The sequence below is a fragment of the Cygnus olor genome, chromosome 7 (genome assembly GCF_009769625.2).
Source record: "Cygnus olor isolate bCygOlo1 chromosome 7, bCygOlo1.pri.v2, whole genome shotgun sequence".
NCBI classification, from domain to species: Eukaryota; Metazoa; Chordata; class Aves; order Anseriformes; family Anatidae; genus Cygnus; species Cygnus olor.
The window spans coordinates 26024073-26044948 of NC_049175.1; the positions used below are offsets into that span (position 1 = coordinate 26024073).

Here is a 20876-nt window from a genome sequence, read left to right on the forward strand (position 1 = left end):
CTTTTCTTATTTTTATGCAGACAAATTATTTCTGGCTCAAAGAAAATTCTGTTTATAACAACTCACCAAAATGTCAAACATTTATTTTATATTAGCTACTCCTAGTAACACTCTTGAAAACCTTTGTGTGCAAAAAAAGCCAGACATAACATGCCATCAAAATTATTTGAGGTCCATAACAAAGCCAGGTCTATCAGGAAAAGGAAAGGGTAATTTGTGCCTGACTTGGGCAGTTTTTCCTGCAGTTGATGTTGTCTGATGTGGAAGAAACCTTGGGGTATGTCCCCATTGCCTTTTCAGGATAATTCATAGGACTAGAGACACTGATAGATGCCTTCTGAAATATGATGTAACCAGGTGCTGGCAATGACTTGGGTACCCAGCCATTTTGGGCACATTGTGGCTAGCATCCCAACTTGGTGCTGAACACAGTGCACTCATGGGTCCTCCCAAAATGCCTTTGAGTCTGCAAAGCCACAGAAGGGGACTAGACTCTTAGCTCCCAACTTTCCATGTGGTAATTGTATGCTTTCATTGTCTTTTTCATCTTTTGACAAAATGCATGGTTTAGGGCCTGGATGCCACTACAGCTCTCTGATTTTCTTTCTCTTCTTTCTTCTTTGACTGTCAAAGGGGGAACCTTGTGTCATGGGAGAGAGGAAGATCTATAAAAAACGCAAGCCCGGAGCCCAGTGTTCCCTAGGTCGGGACTATTCCCGAACAGTGGTATCTGAACCGTGTGTCTGTGGTCAAGGAGACTTTGAGTGGTGAGTATGTGACTCTGGTAAATTTTGCAGGGCTTCTTTTTGTAGCATTGGCAGTGGTTGAGCTACTGCCTTGGACAAAAAAAAAAGTGTGGGGAAACCGGGTCTTATGCAGCTTCATGGTTGTGAGTGTACCGTATAGCACAACTGTGATCCTCATACCTGTAATGTGAGGGAGGTGTCCATGTCGTTTGCAGGGGAGGCTTGAAATCCAAGCCTGGAATTCAAAAGTAAAAAAAATGCAAGTATTGATTGACATTTTAATGTCCATCATTTTCGAAGAGTGACAGCTAGGACTTTTCTCTTTGGTCCAAAGCATGTCCTTTACAGGAGAAAAAGGGAATTTCTCTGTCCTCACTTCAAAGGTCACTGAATACCTAGGGAGCACACTAGCAAAACATACACTTTTTAGATTATTATTTCTTTGAATTCCAGGGAACCATTTACTGCTTTTTCTCGGTGTTTTATTGAGAAATCTCTGACAATGATTCTTTAACATGTCTGTGCAGCCCACCCTTGTCAGATGTAGCCACTTGCTTTGCATAAATATTGGTGTTTCCAACTTCATTGGCCATAATTTCTAAACTGCTTTAAGGTCATTTTGAAAGCAGCTTAAAAATAAAAATGGAGAAAGAATGAACCACTGTTTGATATTTCTTGTACTCTCAGGGGCAGGAGTTAGGGGAATGCATAACAGCCCAGGATCTCTGAAAAAGGAGTTCCTATGGGGAACCCATGATAGACAATACTTCAAAGATTTAAGACTGTCAGTAGCTGTGACGTTTGAGCCTGAATGATCAGGATGACGTTTAAATGAGGTTGAAAATACCCTGAGAAAAGATCAGCTGAGAAAACTGGTTTTCATTTTTATAGGAGGTTATCAGGATCAGTGACTGATGCAGTATCAGTGTGATTCATGAAAACTTCACTTGCCTTTGAATCCTGCATTAAGAGTTGTGAAGCATGAGATCTGCACACTTATTTGGATCCAGACTAGCCAAGACTCATGGGTCTTTTCAGATCATGGACACGCTGATATACTGCAAAAATGAATAAAAATATAGACCAAGGTGTTTTCTTGAATATTGGAGTACTTCGGCTCTACAGGATGTTCAGGGATATAGAGCAGAGATTTCCATCTTATCTGGATGGATGCTTAATTTATTCCTAATGCCAAAATTACATCTGGGATTCCTGAGCTTGACTTGGGAGATCTTTCCCCTTTGTTCTCATCATGGGAACTTGCAGGATGAACAAAGTATTTTGCCCTGCAATGTCTGCCCTTGGCATTGGCATATGCCTCTGAGCTGCGCCAAGAACTGATCTCCAGAGATGCTTGTGTCTTTGCTCTTTTTTTTTTTTCCCCGGCTTTGTGCCTCACCAGCTTTATAATTTCACAGTGAAGCTTGTCTTTTCTAAGCTGTAAGTGGAAAACTGCAGTAGCTAAATTGGCCTTAAGTGCTGTTCTGCCTTGAAAAGGGTTTGCATCAGAATTCACCTTTTCATTTAATTGACCTGCTCCTTGCATATGTACAGTATCATTTTCGCTTAAGTTTCCCAGTAACATGAGAGAATATTGCTGTTAACCTTGTCAGTCCTGCAGAGGAAATGCAGTTAGAGGACAGCAAGCTGGCTTTTGTTTCAGATTCTGCACTGCCAATGGAATCGTTAACTGGCTTCCAATTGTAGAATTGTTACAGCTGGTGATGGAAAATCAGAAGAACCAGCTTCAATTTAAGGGTGAGATTTGATGCTAGTCTGCAGGGCTAATTGGAAGAAGGTAGTTTGAAAAAAAAAAAAAAAAGAAAAAAAAGGAGTAGTGCTGTAAATGGGGTGCTAAGCTTCAGTTATCTTAAAGGTGATTTTCAAAAAGGAAGAAAGGTGGACTCATGGGCTCTGACTTTTGACTTCTAAAGGACGAGGCAGTTCTTTAGACCATGGCAAGATGCACATTATTCTAGGATATGATTCATCTGCCTTCTTTTGGATGTCCGCATGAGAATGGGAGGTGCTGAAAAACACATTTTTGCTGACTAGGAGAAGGCTCTAGAAAGGGAGCTTATGAAGATATGTCCCCAGTGTACGTATATATAGTTGGAGAGACAGCTCCTATTCTTTCAGTTGGTGCTTTTGAAAAGGAAAGATGTCCACTCAGGCTTTTCTGGCAGGATTTTGGCCTGCTTCTGGTGCGTGAACTGAGCATGTCCCATGGAGATTCAGAGAAAGGAGGAAGGTTGGCAGCTGGGGTTGTATGTGTACCCTGAACAGCAGGTCCCAAAACATTGCCTCCACACTTCTCCAGTAAGTAGGTTGGGAGGTTTGTTCTGGTCACAGAGCATCCCACCCTACTACGTTTGATTGCACCTGTCTTTTGAGAACTGCGCCGACAGAACAAATGTCTGTGGGAGCCCTACAGAGCAAGCTGTGACAACTATGCTCCCTCTCCTTTGGACACAGAGCCCTTGTTGCAGTGATACCAGTTTCCTGCTGTTAGATATAAGGCTGATATGAATTTCAGGGGCATAAAACATAATCCAGGACCCTAATTCGACAACTGTTCACAAGTTAAGATTGAGGTGATTCTGGAAACCCTCAGTCATTTTAAATAGAGAATCTTGGTCTTTTTTTTTTTTTTTTTTTTTTTTTTTTTTGGGACAGAGAATGGCAGAAGGAACTCAGAAGTGTTATTAAAATGCTCACTGATCTTTATTTTCCTTCCCCTTGCTTCTTTATTTACTCTGTCAAGATAGTTTTTCTGAGAAAGACAGCACAGCAGCTGGACTTGATTATTTCCTTAACTTATGCAAACCCTGGGGCTTATGAGAAGGAAGGTGGGCAGCATGTGAGGTTTTAATATACATTTACCAGAAGTTAATGAACAAGCACAGAACCTTGAGGGCATACAGCAATGTTGTCTTTAATTTTATTAAATATTTATGCAGCTCTTTTCTTCTTTAGGGCAAAGTACAGCTCTCCTGAATATTTTTAATTACCAAGTCACTGTCAGGCATTTTTGACTGTGCAGGTCGGACCCACTGAGAATGATTAAATTGAATGTTGAGGGAAAGAGCATTAGGGAATCTCTGAACCTTTTAAAGTAGCTTGCAGATTTTTTGCCCTCCAAAAAAAGAAAGTAGCAGCTGGGGTCACTGGGGACATAGCACAATTTTGTCTTCCCAAAGGTCTTCCTGGAGACTTTCTTGCCGGCAATTCAGACACTGAATAGGTGAAAAGATAAAGCTCAGAATGTCCTAAAGGGCAGAGAGTGTTTTCAAGGCAGTGGCTACCGCAGTATCTCTGTTTACACAAAGGTTTAATTTGTTGGCATTTTTAACCTGCTTTGGGCAACAATCCAGATTCCCTTTTTATTTGCCCCTTGAATCCATCCTGCCAATAAGGGATATACATACAAACCTGAGTGAGAACCTGTTAAAACTTTTGGAAAGCTTTGAATTAATACTATTGCTTCATCATAATATTGGCATGCAAAGGCATCTATTAAAAAAAAAGTCTTAGATACAATTATGTGTGTTTTCACTCTCTGGTGCTCTAAAGAAGCATCGGTACTCTGGATTACCTTCCGTGTTTGACATAATATCATGTAATCCTTAGTTTACCAAATTGGCAGTAATTTTTAATTTAGTGTTGGGAAAAAGAACAAAACAAAACTGTGTTTTTCTTTCAGGCCAATCATAGCTTGGTCAAAGAGCAGGGAGGCCATTAACATACATGTCTGTATACACACACAAGCTAGCTGTTCAGGAAGTGTTCCTACTGTTTTACGTTCCTAAGAGCTTCCTTGTGGAAAAAGTGTCATTAGATCTTGGAATTAGTCTGGATTATTCTGAAAGCAACGACTGCAAAAAGCAAGCAAAGCAAAAAAATGAAAAGAAATTAACAATATAATTTTCTTTCTGAATTTCTGCCCGTGTTTCGTTACCAAATGAAACGCAAGTCCTCCAGTGCTCTGTAAGGCTGGAAATTCTGGTGCTGTCAGGTCTCTCACACCTTCTGTGAACTGTTCGTGCACCTCAAACTAATCAAGCACTTTGTCTCTGAATGAGCCTAATCCACAAGGTCATGCCATCTAGAAGAGAGCCACCAACACATGCATTGGGGAATAAAAACATCACCGAAAAGTGAGCTAAATCCAATGAATGGGTACACTTGTGCACTCATGACTTATTGTTTCCATAGTGACTATGGCTATGAGAGGCACAGCAACAATCAGTGTGTCCCAGCCTTCTGGTTCAGCCCATCTTCCCTGTCCAAGGATTGCAGTATTGGTCAAAGCTACTTGAACAGCACTGGGTAAGCGAACCTTTCCAGCTCTCTGGTTTTGGTAGACAAGAGAACCTGGATGGTCTTTTCCTCTGCATCCCACCTGGCTCTTTTCCAGTCTTATTCATGAGGTAATGTTTGCAGCAGCAGCTGTATGGAACATTGCCTCATTCCTCAGAGACAGGGAGAAGCACATTAGCATAAATGACATGTAGATATTGTATTGCTATCAAGTGATGTATGATCTCTGGAGCCTAGACTTGGAGCTCCTCTTTGCTGCAAAATTAAAACACGAATCAGGAAGGTGTATCTGAGAGGCAGCTGAACATTTAAAAGGGCAGGTTCAAGGTGTTTCCCACTGTTTCTGATTGGACCTCATTCTATCTTAAAGATCTTATTTATAGCAGCTTCTGGGGAGGCTCCAATGAGCAATTTTTAGCCTCATGAATTTTCCCCCGTCCTGCCATTTTCACTTTGTGTATACAGTGCCTTGAGATTTCACACAAGCTACATGTGCTGGTTTCTCTTGGTTTTACCCAGAACAGATGGCAAGTGTTGGTTTATTATGGTAGTATCATTTTGCAAATGCTATTCTGTTGTGCGGGGGATTCTCTGAAATGGTGGTTGTACTTGATGATGCAAAATGCGATGTTCCTTCTCAGGCACTGCAGGTCCTGAAGATTTTTCAGGGCTGCTTCTGAATCATGGGTCCTGAACGCTCATTTATTATGACAGGGTCATTTGTGGCTGAAGAAAGTGGGGCTGCTGTGAGTTTGGATTCATTTTGCTTCAGAGATAATATCCCCCTTACCACCCCTCAGTTTAAGAGTTGCTATAAATGTGAGATGTAATTACAGGAACCCTGGCCAATGTGATTGCTTGTAGCCTTCTTAACAGAGGGACAAGAATGCAACAGCTGGACTCCGGATCTTCTTAACCAACCCTGTACTTTAGTGTGAAATTACTAGAAAGGGTTAATTCCCCTCAACAACACTGGGAATAGCCATGTGTCTTGCAAGTTTGCTAATCTCTTCCAAGCAGAGCCAAGAGGAAAAAAAAAATCCTTGAAACACTTTCAAATTGAACTGGACAAAGCCCTTGCCAGATTATTCCAAGTGCCTTCTAGCAGAGTAGAGGCAGACACAATGTAATAAAAAGCTGGGATGCAGGGGACAATCCTGCAGGCATAGCGAGTTGGGGGAATTCTTTGCCTTTCAACAGCACAGAGTAATTGACTTCCACAATGTCTGTCTGTTTTCTCACTGGTGCTGCTGAGAATCTCTGGAGAAGGTTGAATCGTGATTTGTTTGGCTTTCTCCAATTTAAAAAAATATTAGATTTCTTTGATTCTTCCTTTCAGTGATGGAATCATGCAGGCAGTTAGCCTTTGAGAAAATGCATGCATTAATATGGGGAAATAAAACTTAACAAAGAAAATTTTCCACCCACTGCTTGAGCCCAATCTCCTTTTGTTACTGCTCCCCAGGTACCGAAGGATTGTGTCTAACAACTGCACAGATGGCTTGCGAGAGAAGTATATGGCCAAGGTGGAGAAATGCCCTGGAAAAGCACCTCGAGGACTGCACATCCTCACCGCTGATGGAAAGTTGGTCACAGAGCAGGGGCAGAATGCCACCTTCATCATCCTTATGGAAGAGGTGTGTTACCAAGCTCTGCAAGCCTTTCACAGTATCACAGGATTGGTATTATTTTTCCTTCACCTGTCAGGCTGCTGAGAAGAAAAAGAACAATCAGGCAGGTCACAAAACAGTGAACATTCCTGAGACTTGGAAGAATTCAGGAGAGGGTTGTACATGAAATGTAGAAACAAGTCAAGTCAAATGTGTATTTGGCTGGTTTTCCTGTCTATCAGTGAGAATGAAGACGATGCTCAAGAAAGATAGGAGATTTGATGAAAAATATATTTCTCCACTAGCTTCTTGTTACTTCTGAGTTGCAGTTTAGGGAGTTTGTGAGACAGAGATGGAGTCTCTATGTTTAATATTCTTGGTTTCTGAGTTGCAAACCTTTAAGTTCTGTCTTAGGTGAAACACCGTTGGGAAAGGTTAAGAACACTGGAGAACGTTTTAGGTTTTATGGAGAGCAGAGAGGGAAGTTCAAACATTATTGCTTTGCAGTAGGAATTGAGCCTCCTCAACCCACTTCTGTGAGTTGAGGGTACAGCCTCTGTCTGGTTTATTTGTAATGTGGTAGGATTCCCTCTGTTAGTCTCAATTATCCCTTTGCTTGGTGAGCATAGATGGTTCTCTAAAGTTTGTGGACCAGTGAACAATTGGATAGGTAGGGCATTTAGTACGTCTTTGGGCTGGAAGGAGGGTTTTTCAAATAACCTTTTGCCTCTTCTGGTTTGTGATTTGATTTTTAGGGGTATATGTGTGCACTGCAAGAATCCCTGCTCTCTTTGCAGCTGCTATCTTCCCCTACTGGGAATTCCTGACTGCCAGTGGAAGGTGTAATTGGAGGCTCAGGGTCAGATTGGACACTGATTTTCCCAGCATGGCTCATGGTACATCTGTTCTGTACTTAACAGTCAACTCACAACCTTACTTCTGCCATCTTCAAGTATCTCAGGAGGGGCAGCCAGGGAGTGAGGTGGTGCTGAAGAACCAACAGTACATTTTGTCATCTACTCTGCCCCGTGTACTTTGTTTTGGGATAGTAGCTGGGTACAGATGGTAGCCAGTCAGGTCATGGTCACGAACATAGCCCTGCCTCTGATAACAAGCAGCAGTAGATCATACTAGAAAATCATATTAGAAACAGTGCAAGTGTAGTGTTCCTACTCCTCCCAGTCCCAGGTGTAGCCTCCATCAGCTTAGACTTTCAAGAATACAAGCTGTTGTAAGTCTGAGCATACTGCAATAGGGAAGTTTTTTTCTTGTGATACCTTATTATTATTTTTTAAACACACACACTTTAATTTTAATTTAAAATCTTATGCAGTAACTAGACATTTCATTGGGACCACACTAATCTGACAGGGCTTCTTTACGTACTTCCTCAGAGGTTCATGCCTGCTCTGCTTTTATACAAAGGGGATTTCTTGTCTACCTGGCTGATTCTTTTATATTCTGCAGACTTGACATGGTAAGACGATTTGTATAGACACTAGTGAGTGGGAGTTCAGAAAAGAACAGACATAATCTAAAAATTAGGAATCTAGTAGTAATTTATTAAGGAACTCAAGCGGAACTGCTGTGTACAAAGAATGATAAACAGATGGAGAATAAGGCAGCAGTCAAAGTAGCTGAAGAGTGGAGCCTTTACAAGGCTTCAGAGACTGAAGAGGCAGCTAAATAAATATGTGAGGGAGCTGACTATCCTTTGTTAAAAAATAAGGATAGTTAGAGAAACATTTCATTGAAACAGGTTACTTTTTCTTCTAAGAAGAATATTTTCAAGAACATGTATTTTTTGGGTGAACAGCTTACTCCACAGAGAGCTGTATGTTGAGTTTGTTTCTTAAAATAAAAGGTCATTTTAAGAGGAAAAAAATCACACTGAGATTTTGGGCAAGATAGTATTCCAGTGTGAACCTGAGACTGTTTGAAAGGACAATCAGCAAAACAAATGAGTTGTCATCAAATTACTCCTTAGCAGTTGGAAGAAACCATTCCTGAAGTCTTCATTAGTACATATCTTGCTGTCACAGATTAATTCCAGCCTCCCTCCAACTTGTCTGCTCAGTCTGTTTCTTAGTGGTTTGCATTGCACTCATGTCTGCATTTATCTTCTGAGCCACACAACAGTCTGACAAGCCCTCTTATGGTACATGTGTGGCCTCCATCCAGACTTTCTGCTCTTCTAGACTAATCCTGATCAGCAACTTTGTGCTTAGCCATTGGTTTCTTTCTACCTCCTAGAAAGACACACACCCTCGATATACTGGTGTGAGTGACTGATCTTTATGCTGTCCGATGGTAAATGAATGTTTTCTTACAGTTAGTGGAAAACTAAATTTCTCAGGATTTATAGATTAGCCTTTATAGTATTACTCACAGTGGTAATTCAGAATATGTGCATGGTAAAGACAATGGACAAAGGAAAGAGGAGTGACTGATTTTGCTGTTTTTAGAAGTATGGGGCTGGGCTGTGATTTGGACTATGTATATATGCAGAGGAACACGAGGAACTAAGAACCTTCTTTGTTTTTTTCATTAAAAAAAAAGAAGTTTGAATTTGAGCACGAAGAGTTAAGACTGCCAAGATGTTGTTGTATGGAGTTGTGTTCTTGACCAGATATATGTATATGTTTTTCCACCTGATCATTCCTGTATATCCCCAGCTCCCCTCTGAAGGATACATAAATGCCCCTCAGGCCTAAATGGTTGTTTATGTGGAAGCTCCATTTACTGTGCTGTTCTGTTCCATTGTCTTCTGTTTATGTCGTCTCACAGCTTCCCTCTTTCAGTAATTATAAGGTGATGGCATAGCTTGATAACAGGGTTGTAATTGCAAGTGAGCTGAGAAAGCAAGCAGTGACTATTCAAAGAACAAGCCTGAGCAAGTATTAGAGCTCTGCACATTAGATTACTAAACTGTGTTTATAGAAAGAGATAGCCACATCCATACCATATTTTTATGCAAGCAATTTGAGAGCTTCATTAGAGGAGCCGCAGCTTTTGATTCAGCATCAATGAGGTTGTGGGTCTGTGAATGTGGTGGGAAGAAAAGTTCACTCCCAAGCCTCTTCTCTGCCAGCAGTTGCTTTGTTTCTGATCCCTGGCACTCTGCACTGAGTTCCTTTACCTTTGCCTTATCTGGATTATTTGTGGTTTTATGACCAAAATATATCACACAGGTGTACAGGCAGGAAAACTTTTCCAAGCTAGTCTTGATGGGGAGATGACTTTGAAAGGCTGTTACATGGCAATACACTTTTCCACCCATTCCACTACCTTTTTCCTGCTTGTATGCAGAGCTCCAGTCTTTGTGACAGCCTTTAGCTTTTGGTAGTTTATGGGGCTGAAAGCAATAAAATGCACCTCTTCAATATATATGGAAAGCAATGATTTTTATCCATTTGAAATGCTTCCAACCACTTCTATTTTAATTTATATTCATAAACGTCTGACATCATATATGGGGCTAACACACTTCTTTTACTATTTTATATACTGGATACAGAGGTATAGAAGGGAGAAAGGAAAGATTGGTGTGATGGGCTAGATTTTCATTGAAGACCAAACTATGATAATTGGCTGGAAAGATCATCTGCTACTGCTTAGCCACAAAAAAATCTGTTCCTGTTTCTCCACTTCAAACGTTCCCCTTTCAAATAGAATCAAACTGGAGAAGCAAGGACAAAATAGAAAAGAGAATTGTAGGGTAGGAGAGGGGAGCTGCAATGATAGGTGCAAGAGTGGCATCCCGAGGTCACCAGTGATGAATCCATCCCAGATCAAATTTTTATCTTCTGTTCAGTGCCTTCCGTATGAGATGAGCTTGTGGTCTTAGAACATTCTCTTGAGAAGTAGTTTTGAAGGGCTTAACAAGCTGTGGGAGTCTTTCTATCAAATAACTGAATATCTCAAGAGTGTAATTTTGTCCCTGCTAGAGAATTCTGTTGAGTGATGACCAAAAAAAAAAAAAAGCACCTCTCTATGAAAAGGATATTATTGGCAATATTATAGATAGGTTTTACTGTCAATTCCACTCTATTCATCTACGTTTTCTTTTTGGTTTCTAATGTATTTTTAATGTCCTAGTAGGACAGAGGTGAAAATGGTGCCCCAATAAATTCAATAGCAAAACTCCCCTGGCTCCTGTGAAATGGGAATGGTGGAGCAAGAAAGGAGAGAAATCTAACATCTGTAACCAAATACTCATATTTCAAAATCTACATAATAAACCTGATTATATGGGTGTGTATTTGGAGACTCTAAGTGTACACTCAAGGGAAATTCATCCCTGAAAATAGCCTTTCTGTGCCCTCATTTGTTAATGCAAGCACAGCCTATGGGGAAGATAAAGTTTGTGGGGCATGCTGCAGTCCTGATGACCTACACATACTGCAGTGTAGTCTGGCTTATTGTCTGTGCTCTCAGGGTTTTCATCCAAAGGACAAGATCAGGTGCACTTTCAGGACCAGGACCAGTAGCAGAACGCACCATCCTGGCTGTGACAGTACCACTATTGCCACTTACACAGGCCAGTGGATGTAGAGCCCTGCAGGGTTTGAACTGGCTGTGAAGAGATGGGAAGTACATAAGAACTGGCTGCGAGTTCCATGGTTGCCTCCCCTGCTTAGGTCAGTATGTACTGGAACTGACATTAGCTTTGATCCTGACCTTGCACACTTAACAGCAAATGCAGCAAATGGTGTTTATTAAGAGATGGCCATGAAATATTGTTCCATCTCCTTTTTTTTTTTTTTTTTTTATTTAGGAACAAAAGAAAACCAAACCACACACACACAAAAATACATCTAAGAGCAGGGATTTTTGCCCCCCCCCCCCCCCCTCTTTTTTTTCCTCTGGAATCTCACTCATCAATATTGCTGAAGATTGTTTTTACTTTGGGGCTGGGAGCATCTCTAAAAGGTTATGGTATCTTCACTCATAGTGAATGCAGTGGAGCCTTTTTCATGATAGGAAATTACTTGGGCCAATACAGTTTATATATATATATATATATATATATGCACACACAGAAAGCTGCAGAGATTTAATCTGGGGTGTAATTTTATTTCAGTTTAGTGAAATCACTGCAGTGGGCTTTCACTCTGTTTAAATTAGCCTTGTTTTGTGTTACTTTTAGTCAGCTGGGAACAAGTACATAATAAGGCTCCTAGAAACTGAAATAACAGACACTTCTATAGTTCAACTACAGTGGTTTAAAGCATGATTTAAATTAAAACAGTGCAGCTGCTGCTTCTAGACAATACCTGCAATGCTGGAATCTCTTGTCTGTTGTTCTCCCCTTCATTTAATAGCTGTCATTGACAGTAATCATAGAAGGGATTTTCTCATCATCTGTTTCATTCTCCTGTGTATCACGGGGCCCTATCTCTGTGTTGACTGACATTAGACAAAAGCTGTCAGTGCTCCATGTGGGACTCAACCTGTATAAATTCAGCCATCCAGAAGTTACGTGTCTAGCTGAAATTAGTTATCTAGACTTTTTATCATCAGGGTACAGAGAAGGATATTTGCAGAAGATAATCCATGTCACCTGTCTCAGTTATCTTAGGACAGGATGTCTTGGTGTCTTGTTGTCTCTCTTTTCCATTGACTATTCGGGATGCCTGAAAAACTAGCTTAGGCTAGACTTACAGTATCTCAGTAACCAGGTTTTGTTTCTTTGGAATATCTTGGAGAGCCACCTCAACTATTGCTTTGTCTCCAGAATGTCCCCGAGGCTCTCACGTACACCTGGGAATTCCTCTCCAGTCAACATCTGGACTCCTATCAGTGTAGTGCCTCACATCTTTTTGCTTGTGTGGAGATGCTTGTTGGATGTCACCCATTCAGCAAAGGGTTGTGCAAAGCACTGGCCACTTCAACAATACATAACCCCCAACCATGCACTGTACCAGATGAATCAAATATAGCCCCCTTGATATATGCACCTTTGGCACTCTACCCTCTTAAAATCTCTAAACCCAAGATGAGGGAATAACACCTCTTTACAGGTGCAAATGCTCATCTATTCTAAGTACTGCTAGTATATAATTAGCTTGATTTGAGTCAGGCCCCTTTTGAGACCGACAGAATGAAGCTAAACTTTTTTGGTAAAGTTAAGATTTTGCATCCATATTAATGAAATAGAGGTGAGCAGTGGGATAGAGGGAACTCTTATCAGCCCAGTTTCCTAATCCAGCCTTTTCTGTTGCAGGGTGATCTCCAGAGGACAAACATTCAACTTGATTTTGGAGATGGCATTGCAGTATCCTATGCAAATTTCAGCCCTGTTGAGGATGGCATCCGGCATGTGTATAAGAGCGCTGGAATCTTTCAGGTGACAGCCTATGCAGAAAACAGCCTGGGCTCTGATACTGCTGTCCTCTTCCTGCATGTGGTCTGTAAGTAATTCCTCCTGCTTGATTCCTTGGGCGAAATCCTGACCTCACTGAAAATCCCCCCAAATTCATTGGCATCTAGGAGTACATGAAAATCCCAGGTATATATGCAACTCACACTCTTCCAAAGGCTTGGACTTTCAGATACTCTTCTACCTTGCTAAGTAAATTTTATTGAATGAAGAGAAAGGGAAGCGTCTTTTAACAAAAGTATATTTTTAGTACTCGTAGCTGAAAAGCTTGAAAATGGTTCTGAAAGGGTTAAAGGCCAAACAGCAAATGAAACAAAGTTCAAATGTGTGTTTTCAGTGTACTTCTGATACCAAGAGGTTTAGATTAATCTACGAAATTCTGATACAGGATTTGGGAATTTTCATCAGTGTTGATTAAATAAGACAAAAAATCATTATCCTCAGCATACTTCCTGTGATATTAATATACTGAGGACTAATATGCTACTTTTCATGTTTGATGTGTTTGACATGCACTCCTGACTTTCCCCTCCTATTTTGTAGATCAGTGCAATCTCTCTCCACTTGGCACGTGAGCAGACTCGTAGAGCCCCTCGCTGGCTTTATCAAAGCCTGAGGAAGGCGTGGAACCAAGGATGAGACCAGAAATATCCTGGTTCTTTGTCCTGCTCTCAGAGTACTAGGTCTCCTGGGCAGAGAGCTTTATCTGCATTCAGATGTACCTCTTCAGCTGTGCCCCTAACGGTGTTTTCAGCCATGTCCACCTCTCCCCTTCGCGTGTCAGAATGCCTTCTGTGCTGTCTGCCTTATACTTCTGCTTTTCCACTGAAAGGAAGAAAGTCAGACATTTCCAAAATGCAAGAACTATTTTCTTCTTTTAAATTTCAAGCTCCCTATGTGAAGGAATAAATGTTCTTTGAAGCTTTTATTATGCTCATAATTCCCTCAAAGTCAATCATGGCTGCATTTTACAACCTGTTATTAGAGTATTAACTGTTTTTTCCTTCACCTTGGTCCATTAACTGACAAAAGTGATGGTTACCTGGTAATAACAATGAATTTTGTATGGATTATCTGATTTTCTCCCAGGAACTACTGTACCATGTAGAGGATTTCAGAGCAGAATGCAAAGAGGGGCCATTGCTTTGGCCTTTTTGTGCTACTCTGTTCTCTTTTTCTTCAGCATCTCAGATCTCTCCTTTGACTTCTGTAGCCTTCTTTGATGGCCAGATTATCATTATCTCTAGAGAAAAGTTTTCCATGCATTTACATTCACACAGTGAAGACAAGACAATACCACAGTACTAGACTTTAAATATATTTGAGTATGCTAGTCAATATAGGACGTTTGCTGTTGAAGTTCAAATGTCCAGACAAATTGCCCACTATGTAAGTCACCCTTATTATAACATGTCTGGTTCTGGAACCCTGTACTGAAAAAAAGTAGAAAGAAGATCCTGGACTTCAAGCAATAGTACTTTTTTCTCCTTCAGCTCATCCCCTCATCTAAAGGAATTGAAGATTTTAGTATTTCTCCTCTTACCATGCACTGTTAGAAAATATTTGGGGAAACCTGCTCTTCTTGGGAATCATGAGTACTTGCTACAGACAAATTTCAGGAATGACTCTGATCCCTTTTGAAAGGAAGAACAAAAAAACAAGTTCTAGAAAGCCAAAACCAAGAATAGGGGCCTGTTGTGCTAGGGGCTGTATGTTCTGGTGGTAAAAGAACAGCTCTTGCTTTCCAAAATTCTTGTGATCCATGTAGGTGAAATGATTAATGCCCCTATTTCATATTTGAAGATCTGAAAGGTAACATAAGAAGGTTGTCTCAGTTAAAATCAGCAAATTTCCTGCTTCCCCAAATTAATGTTTTATCAAAAAAAAAAAAAATCTCCCTTCTTTATTTCATCCTTTCGTTCTCACAGTGATAGTGTATCAGTTTTCCATGTTTTAAAAAGGTACCAACCACAAGGGCTCAGTAATGCTGTGTAATGTGCAGCCGGTTATCAGCTAGAAGTCAGCACAAGCAAAACCCAAAAATTTGACGAGGAGGAAAAAATGGAGATAGTAGGAAAAGCTTTAAGCAAACAAACAAAAAACCTTTTTTTTTTTTTTTTTTTCCTCCAGTTTTTTAGGGAGTGTCATGGGGGGGAGACAAACTTTCTTCTTAATCTGGATTTCATGCAGTGGACTCATTCTGAACATTTGGTTTTATTAGACGCAATTTTGCATTTATGCTTTTAAGTCTTTTGGAAACAAGTTCTTCAGAAACTGTGTTAAATACTTTGATATGCCAATGCATACATCTTTCAAGTAGTTCCTGCATTTCTACTAGTGGTAATTAACTTCCCAAAGACTTTTCAAGGTCAGACTAAAGTCAAAATAATACTGAAGTTTTCCATTCTTGCCCCGAATCATTAATCTTCCTTTTGGACACCTTCTACAGAGAAACTGTCAGGACATGTTTAATCAAGTCATAAATACCTCATATGTAAACAAATTTAAGCCATCTTGGCTAAAATGATTTGCCCACTAATCTTAGTAGCTCAGTGAATATGTTTTCAAGAAAACACCTTCTTTCCCTTGTGTCCTGTCCCTCAAGACTACGATAGCAGCCTGCCCTATCCAGTGCAAAGACAGTTGAGTGGTCACCCTCAGCCTGCATTTTAAAACATCTGTCTTTTAAAAACACTGCTGACCCTGTCTGAAATTAGCACTGTGAAAAATGTGCATCTCCGGCTTTCATAGAATTAAGAGTTGGAAAAAAAAAGTGTGATTTTTGTTTATTAATATGGTATCTTTTTCTGTTGCTGATTGCTGAAATTCTCTTGTATAATCTATAATAGAGTCTCACTGCAAGAGTGCTTTGTTTTGCTTTGATTTATTTAAAGGAAAGATCCTTGCTGTTCACAACTGAGCAGAGAGGATTTAACTCAAAGCCTCTAATAATGAACTGTTTCTTCCTGTAGGTCCGGTGGAGCATGTCCATCTGAATGTCCCTTTTGTTGCCATCAGGAATAAGGATGTCAACATTACTGCAGTAGTTTGGCCCAGTAAAGCAGGCACACTTACCTACTTCTGGTGGTTTGGTAACAACACCAAGGTATGGTTGCCTTTTGGCTCACTTTTACTTCCCCAGCTTGTTGTGCCGGAGAGTGAACTCTCTCAACCCTAATGAAAACTTCTTGCCTTTGCTTATTTTTTGTGCCATTTTTTTTTCCTTCCTAAAAAAGGTTGTCATTATCTGAACTTAAACCTTTCTGAATTTGTTTCCTCCTGTCTCATGTAGTTCTTAGAAGTCATTACTTTTTTTTACATGTGGTTATTATCAGCCCTACTGAGCTTTGAAGAACACTGTTATTACTAGAATTCACTTGCAACTTAACTGAATTATATACTACTATGTATGGGATAATACTGGCTTTCAACACTGTTTAAAAACTGATGGTGTTCAAATAACCATGGGTGTTTCCATTATGTGCCAGTATGCAGTATATAGTGCTGGATTCCAACACAATACTTTAAAGCTGCTGGTGTTCAAATAACCTTTATTAAACTGGACAACTGTGTCTAGAATTTTAAGCTAGACCCTCAAGGAACTGTTTGTAACTGTCCATGACTATTGTTCACAGCCTGGATATATATTAGTGACAGAGGTGAGACTTCTTTGTAGTGAACTTTCAGGGTATTGGCAAAAATTTGTTATAAAGTGCTTTTTTTAAATCAATAATTAAAGTAAGTGAAACTGCAAGTTGTGGTCATACTTTCAAATAGAAAGAGCAGAATTGCTTATTAGCTACAGCTTTTGATGCAGGCTTTAGGAATGAGACATGACACAAGTACTGTCTTCCATTATTACAGTGCTGAAATGTACAGCCAATAATTTGCAATTCAGTATCTGCTTTTATTTACAAAAGGCAGCTTAAGTCACGTCACTGTCTATATTATTAAATTGCAATTGAAGGTGGGCACTGAGGTGGGATCACAGTAGGAAAAAATGGGGATTTTACATGAAATAGGGAACTTGGGATAAAAAAAAAATAGCAGACAAGTATTTGATTTTCTCTTTGACAAAGCTGCTTGTTTTTTAATCTCTTAACCTGACTACCAATAGTAGCAGGGTACAAAAAAAAAAAAAAGAAAACAGTGAATGCTGTGCGTACTGGGATTTTACATCAAGTTAGGAAGCACACTGGAGAACTCACCTGTTTTTATGGAAGCATAACTGAGGCACCAGAAGACCTCAGGAACAAAAACTAGTTACTACTGCTTGGCAAGTTGCTGTGCCCTTGCTGAGCGGTGGCAACCACCCATGTACATACATTTAGTTCATGACAAATATAGGGTAACTCCACATAGCTCATACTGCACTGAGAGGGAGAGGGGGAATGCAAAATCACCTTTCATCTCAGTTATTTTATGCTCAGTGCTCATGCATGGACAGACATTAAGGTATATCTGAGACAGTTTAGGCACCACTAACTTGATTATCTCCTTAAGCTTTTGAGTGCGTCTGGGTGCCAGAGTTTTCCTGCAACAACTTTTCTCTTTAATGTAAAGTTAATTGTGAATAGGGCCTTAAAAAAGATTTTTTGAAATAGAAAGATGTCTAGAAAAGGTAGAGCAAGCCAATGCTGTGTGCTGAAGATTTCAGTTAATCTCTCATGGTGCTTGGAGCTATGTTGTAAATACGATTTGTTCCCTGTATTATCACCTTGCTCGAATTTCAGCCCCATAGGCAATAGAGTATAGGCAGTTGAACCTGATAATACCTTGGAGCGATTGGAAATTTTTCCCAATTATGTTGATGTATGGATCAGTAAAGATGGTGCCACTTAACCTGTGGCCAAGCGAGAATCAGAGCACCTTTCATTCTTCGCAGTGTTCTCTCCAGCTACCTCGTGAAGTGTACTTCAGCTGTGCCCCCTAGCATCGGACAAATGAATGGCAGAGGATACAGATACAACAGCAGACACATTTTTTTAAAATTTTTTTTTTCAAGACGACAATCTGCATCACATCAAAATTCCTTCTGGGATGTTTAATATATACCTTGAGTCCCTCTCTGTGCTCACTCACGGGCAAACTGCGTGGCTCTTAGTATAGGTCAAAGCTGGGAACACTAATTTGTCTATGAATTATGGTGTGTGATGTATAGCACTGTGCATAGTGACTATCTGGCATTGTTAGGTGATGTACTCTGGTTCCATGCTGAGGAATAGCAGCTCCTGTGCCCATTCAGCCTGTAGGCATCCCAGGCAGAACCAGATGTGTCTTGTGTCACTCTGCAGTGTCACTAAGGTACTCTGTGCTGCTGCACAAGCGAATGTTGTCTTACACTCAAATGCCCAGGCAGAGGCTCTTGTGCTGCCCCACCCTGCCAGAATCACTGTTCTGAATTTCTGCAGTGCTAATTTTTGCTGTATACCCAAAGGCCAATTTGCCTGTATTAACACAGGTCCAGTTTAATAAATGCGTCCAGCTGTCTAATAGGTTTGAGCAAATGAACCTTGAACTACTTGATTTAATTTAGAGTTAGTTTCCAGGTCTTGGTGCTTGAATTAAAATTAAGGAGTTGGCTGAATGTTAAAATTCCATGATGGAGGTGAAATCAGCCATGATAACGGAATGTCCAGCATGCATACATACAAAAAAGAGAAATAGTAATTTTAAAGACCAGATTGGTTCCTCTTATCTGCCTTTGCACAGAATCACAACCTGCAACCTCCAGGAATATTGCTAATATCGCTGCAGTTTAATATAGGTCTATTCTGCTTGTCCAGGATGTGCATGTATTAGATATATGTGTTAGTATATGTTAGCTATGACTCCAGGGCTACCCCAAGTTGGCATCCTTGCTCACTTGGTCTTTGTCTCCTGTGATCATTTTTTTTTTTTTTACTTTTTTTTAATGCTTTTTCATCTACTGGCCAAAGAATGATGCCATTCTGCAGGGGAGAAATCTGTTTGCCAGCCTGGGCTATGCCAGTGGAAACTATGATTTGCCTATGAAAATGACATGTATGGCCACTGTTGCGACATGCAGGCAAATTAACAGTTTGAGGGGATGAAGTGTGAGAGCTAGATGGCTTAGTTTACTTATATATTTATTTTTCTCTGGAAACAAACTGGCAGTTTGGTGAAGAGGCAATAGCAATGGTACAATGATTTTATCTGTGCTCTTAGACCTCTAAGTGCTTTTGCAATGGAGACTACTATCACTATTTCCATTTTAATGGTTTAATCCAGTCCAAGAGATGTGTCTATAGACCAGCTGTCGGCTCAAAGGCACTATTAGGGCTAGACCTTTGGTTTTCAGTGCACGAATCTCTTTCCCTGAACATGGTGCACTTTTCCTGTCTAGATGTGTATCAGTGTAAGGGTTTTCTGTGCTAAGAGGAGAACTGTAGTGCTGTCAAGGACATTTCTGTTTGAGAAGGTGCAGATAAAGTCAGCCTTCTCTGCCATGGCTCTGAACTAGCTAAATACAGGTCAACTTTGCTCTGGAAACCATCCAGCTACATTCAGACAGCAGCATCTGTAGGTGTTATGGCATGTTTTAAGCCCTGTTAACATGGCTTGCCAGCTTATAGTTGGAGCTAGCTTACACCTTACAGGCTTGAAACATGGACAGGACAATATTTGGTATCATTGTTGTCCTGAGCAGTGCTGCTCTGAGATAGATGCATGGATTTGCACTCATAAGAGAGGGGGCTGATCCTGCGTCTGAATCCTGATTGTCTGAAAAAGTTTATAGTCAAATGCTGATTTGAGTTGGACCCTGTATTTTGCACAGCCGATAAAGCAACCGTGCTGAGTTTGCATGCTTGCATGTGTACAACACTGCATTCTGCAGCGTTAATTCTGCCGTTGCTGACTGTGCCCTACTGAGGTATTCACAGTATAATGGGTTGCAATTCAGTGGAAGAATTTTTCAGGAGGCATTTATTGAAGTGAGAGAAAGCTTTGCCTGTGGGATGGTCTCACTGATGTCTGGGTCACATGCTTTTAGGCCTTGGCAGGACACGCAAGCTCTGAGCATGGTTTGTGTGTCAGCCAGGGGAGGATGGATACTGTGGGCTGGTGAATTATTCAGGTGTCTGTTGTGTCTGAGTTAACTGAATGCTGATTTTGATATTGCTATCTGTGTTTACCTCTTGCAGCCCCTCATCACCTTGGAAAGCAGCATCTCCTACGTCTTCGCTGTGGAGGGGTTGAACACAGTCACTGTGCAGGTTGCTGCGGGCAACACCCTCATCCAAGACACCAAGGAGATCGCAGTACACGGTACCCTCATCCTTTTACAACCAGATCTCAGGGAACATCTAGAGTTGAAGAAAAGGCAGTTGTTGCTGAACCAAAATGAACTTTGAGCTCCCTAGTGCCTGGAGGGACCTCTGAAGTCAAACATTTTTTAACTGGAAACAAAGTAGATCGGATTTGTCCTGATCACTAAATACAGAAGTGAACTCGAATGGGGCAGATAGCTAAATCTGTAAACTCAGCACTGTAGTAAAGTGTCTGGTGTCATCCCTCTGCCTTCCTGACTGGGAACTCACAAAATAAAATCCACTTAGGGGTGTAGCCAGAGTGCCTTCCCTCTGCTTCCTAGCTGTGGAAAGAAGCAGGCATGGTGCAACATTAAGGCAGCCTGAATACAACCAATATTTCTCTTCATACAGTGACTGTATAAAGAGAAGGGTCTGGAAGACATGGGGTAGAAATGTCTCTGTGGCTGGTATCTCTGTCCATCTTCCATACCACTGCTGGATATTTGTGTTTACTGGACTTCCTTGTGGGCAATGTTTGTGCCAT

General features: G+C 40.6%; 1 protein-coding gene across 4 annotated transcripts in view; it reads left to right on the forward strand.

Moving 5' to 3' along the window:
- SORCS3 (sortilin related VPS10 domain containing receptor 3) overlaps positions 1-20876 on the forward strand; it is a 379882-nt gene that overhangs the window by 342146 nt on the left and 16860 nt on the right. For all 4 annotated transcript variants that reach the window (XM_040563972.1, XM_040563973.1, XM_040563974.1 and 1 more), the window contains 6 exons: positions 634-767; positions 4962-5075; positions 6532-6703; positions 12903-13089; positions 16031-16164; positions 20225-20348. In XM_040563972.1, coding sequence (XP_040419906.1) covers positions 634-767; positions 4962-5075; positions 6532-6703; positions 12903-13089; positions 16031-16164; positions 20225-20348 — 865 coding nt within the window. The remainder of the gene's footprint in view (positions 1-633; positions 768-4961; positions 5076-6531; positions 6704-12902; positions 13090-16030; positions 16165-20224; positions 20349-20876) is intronic.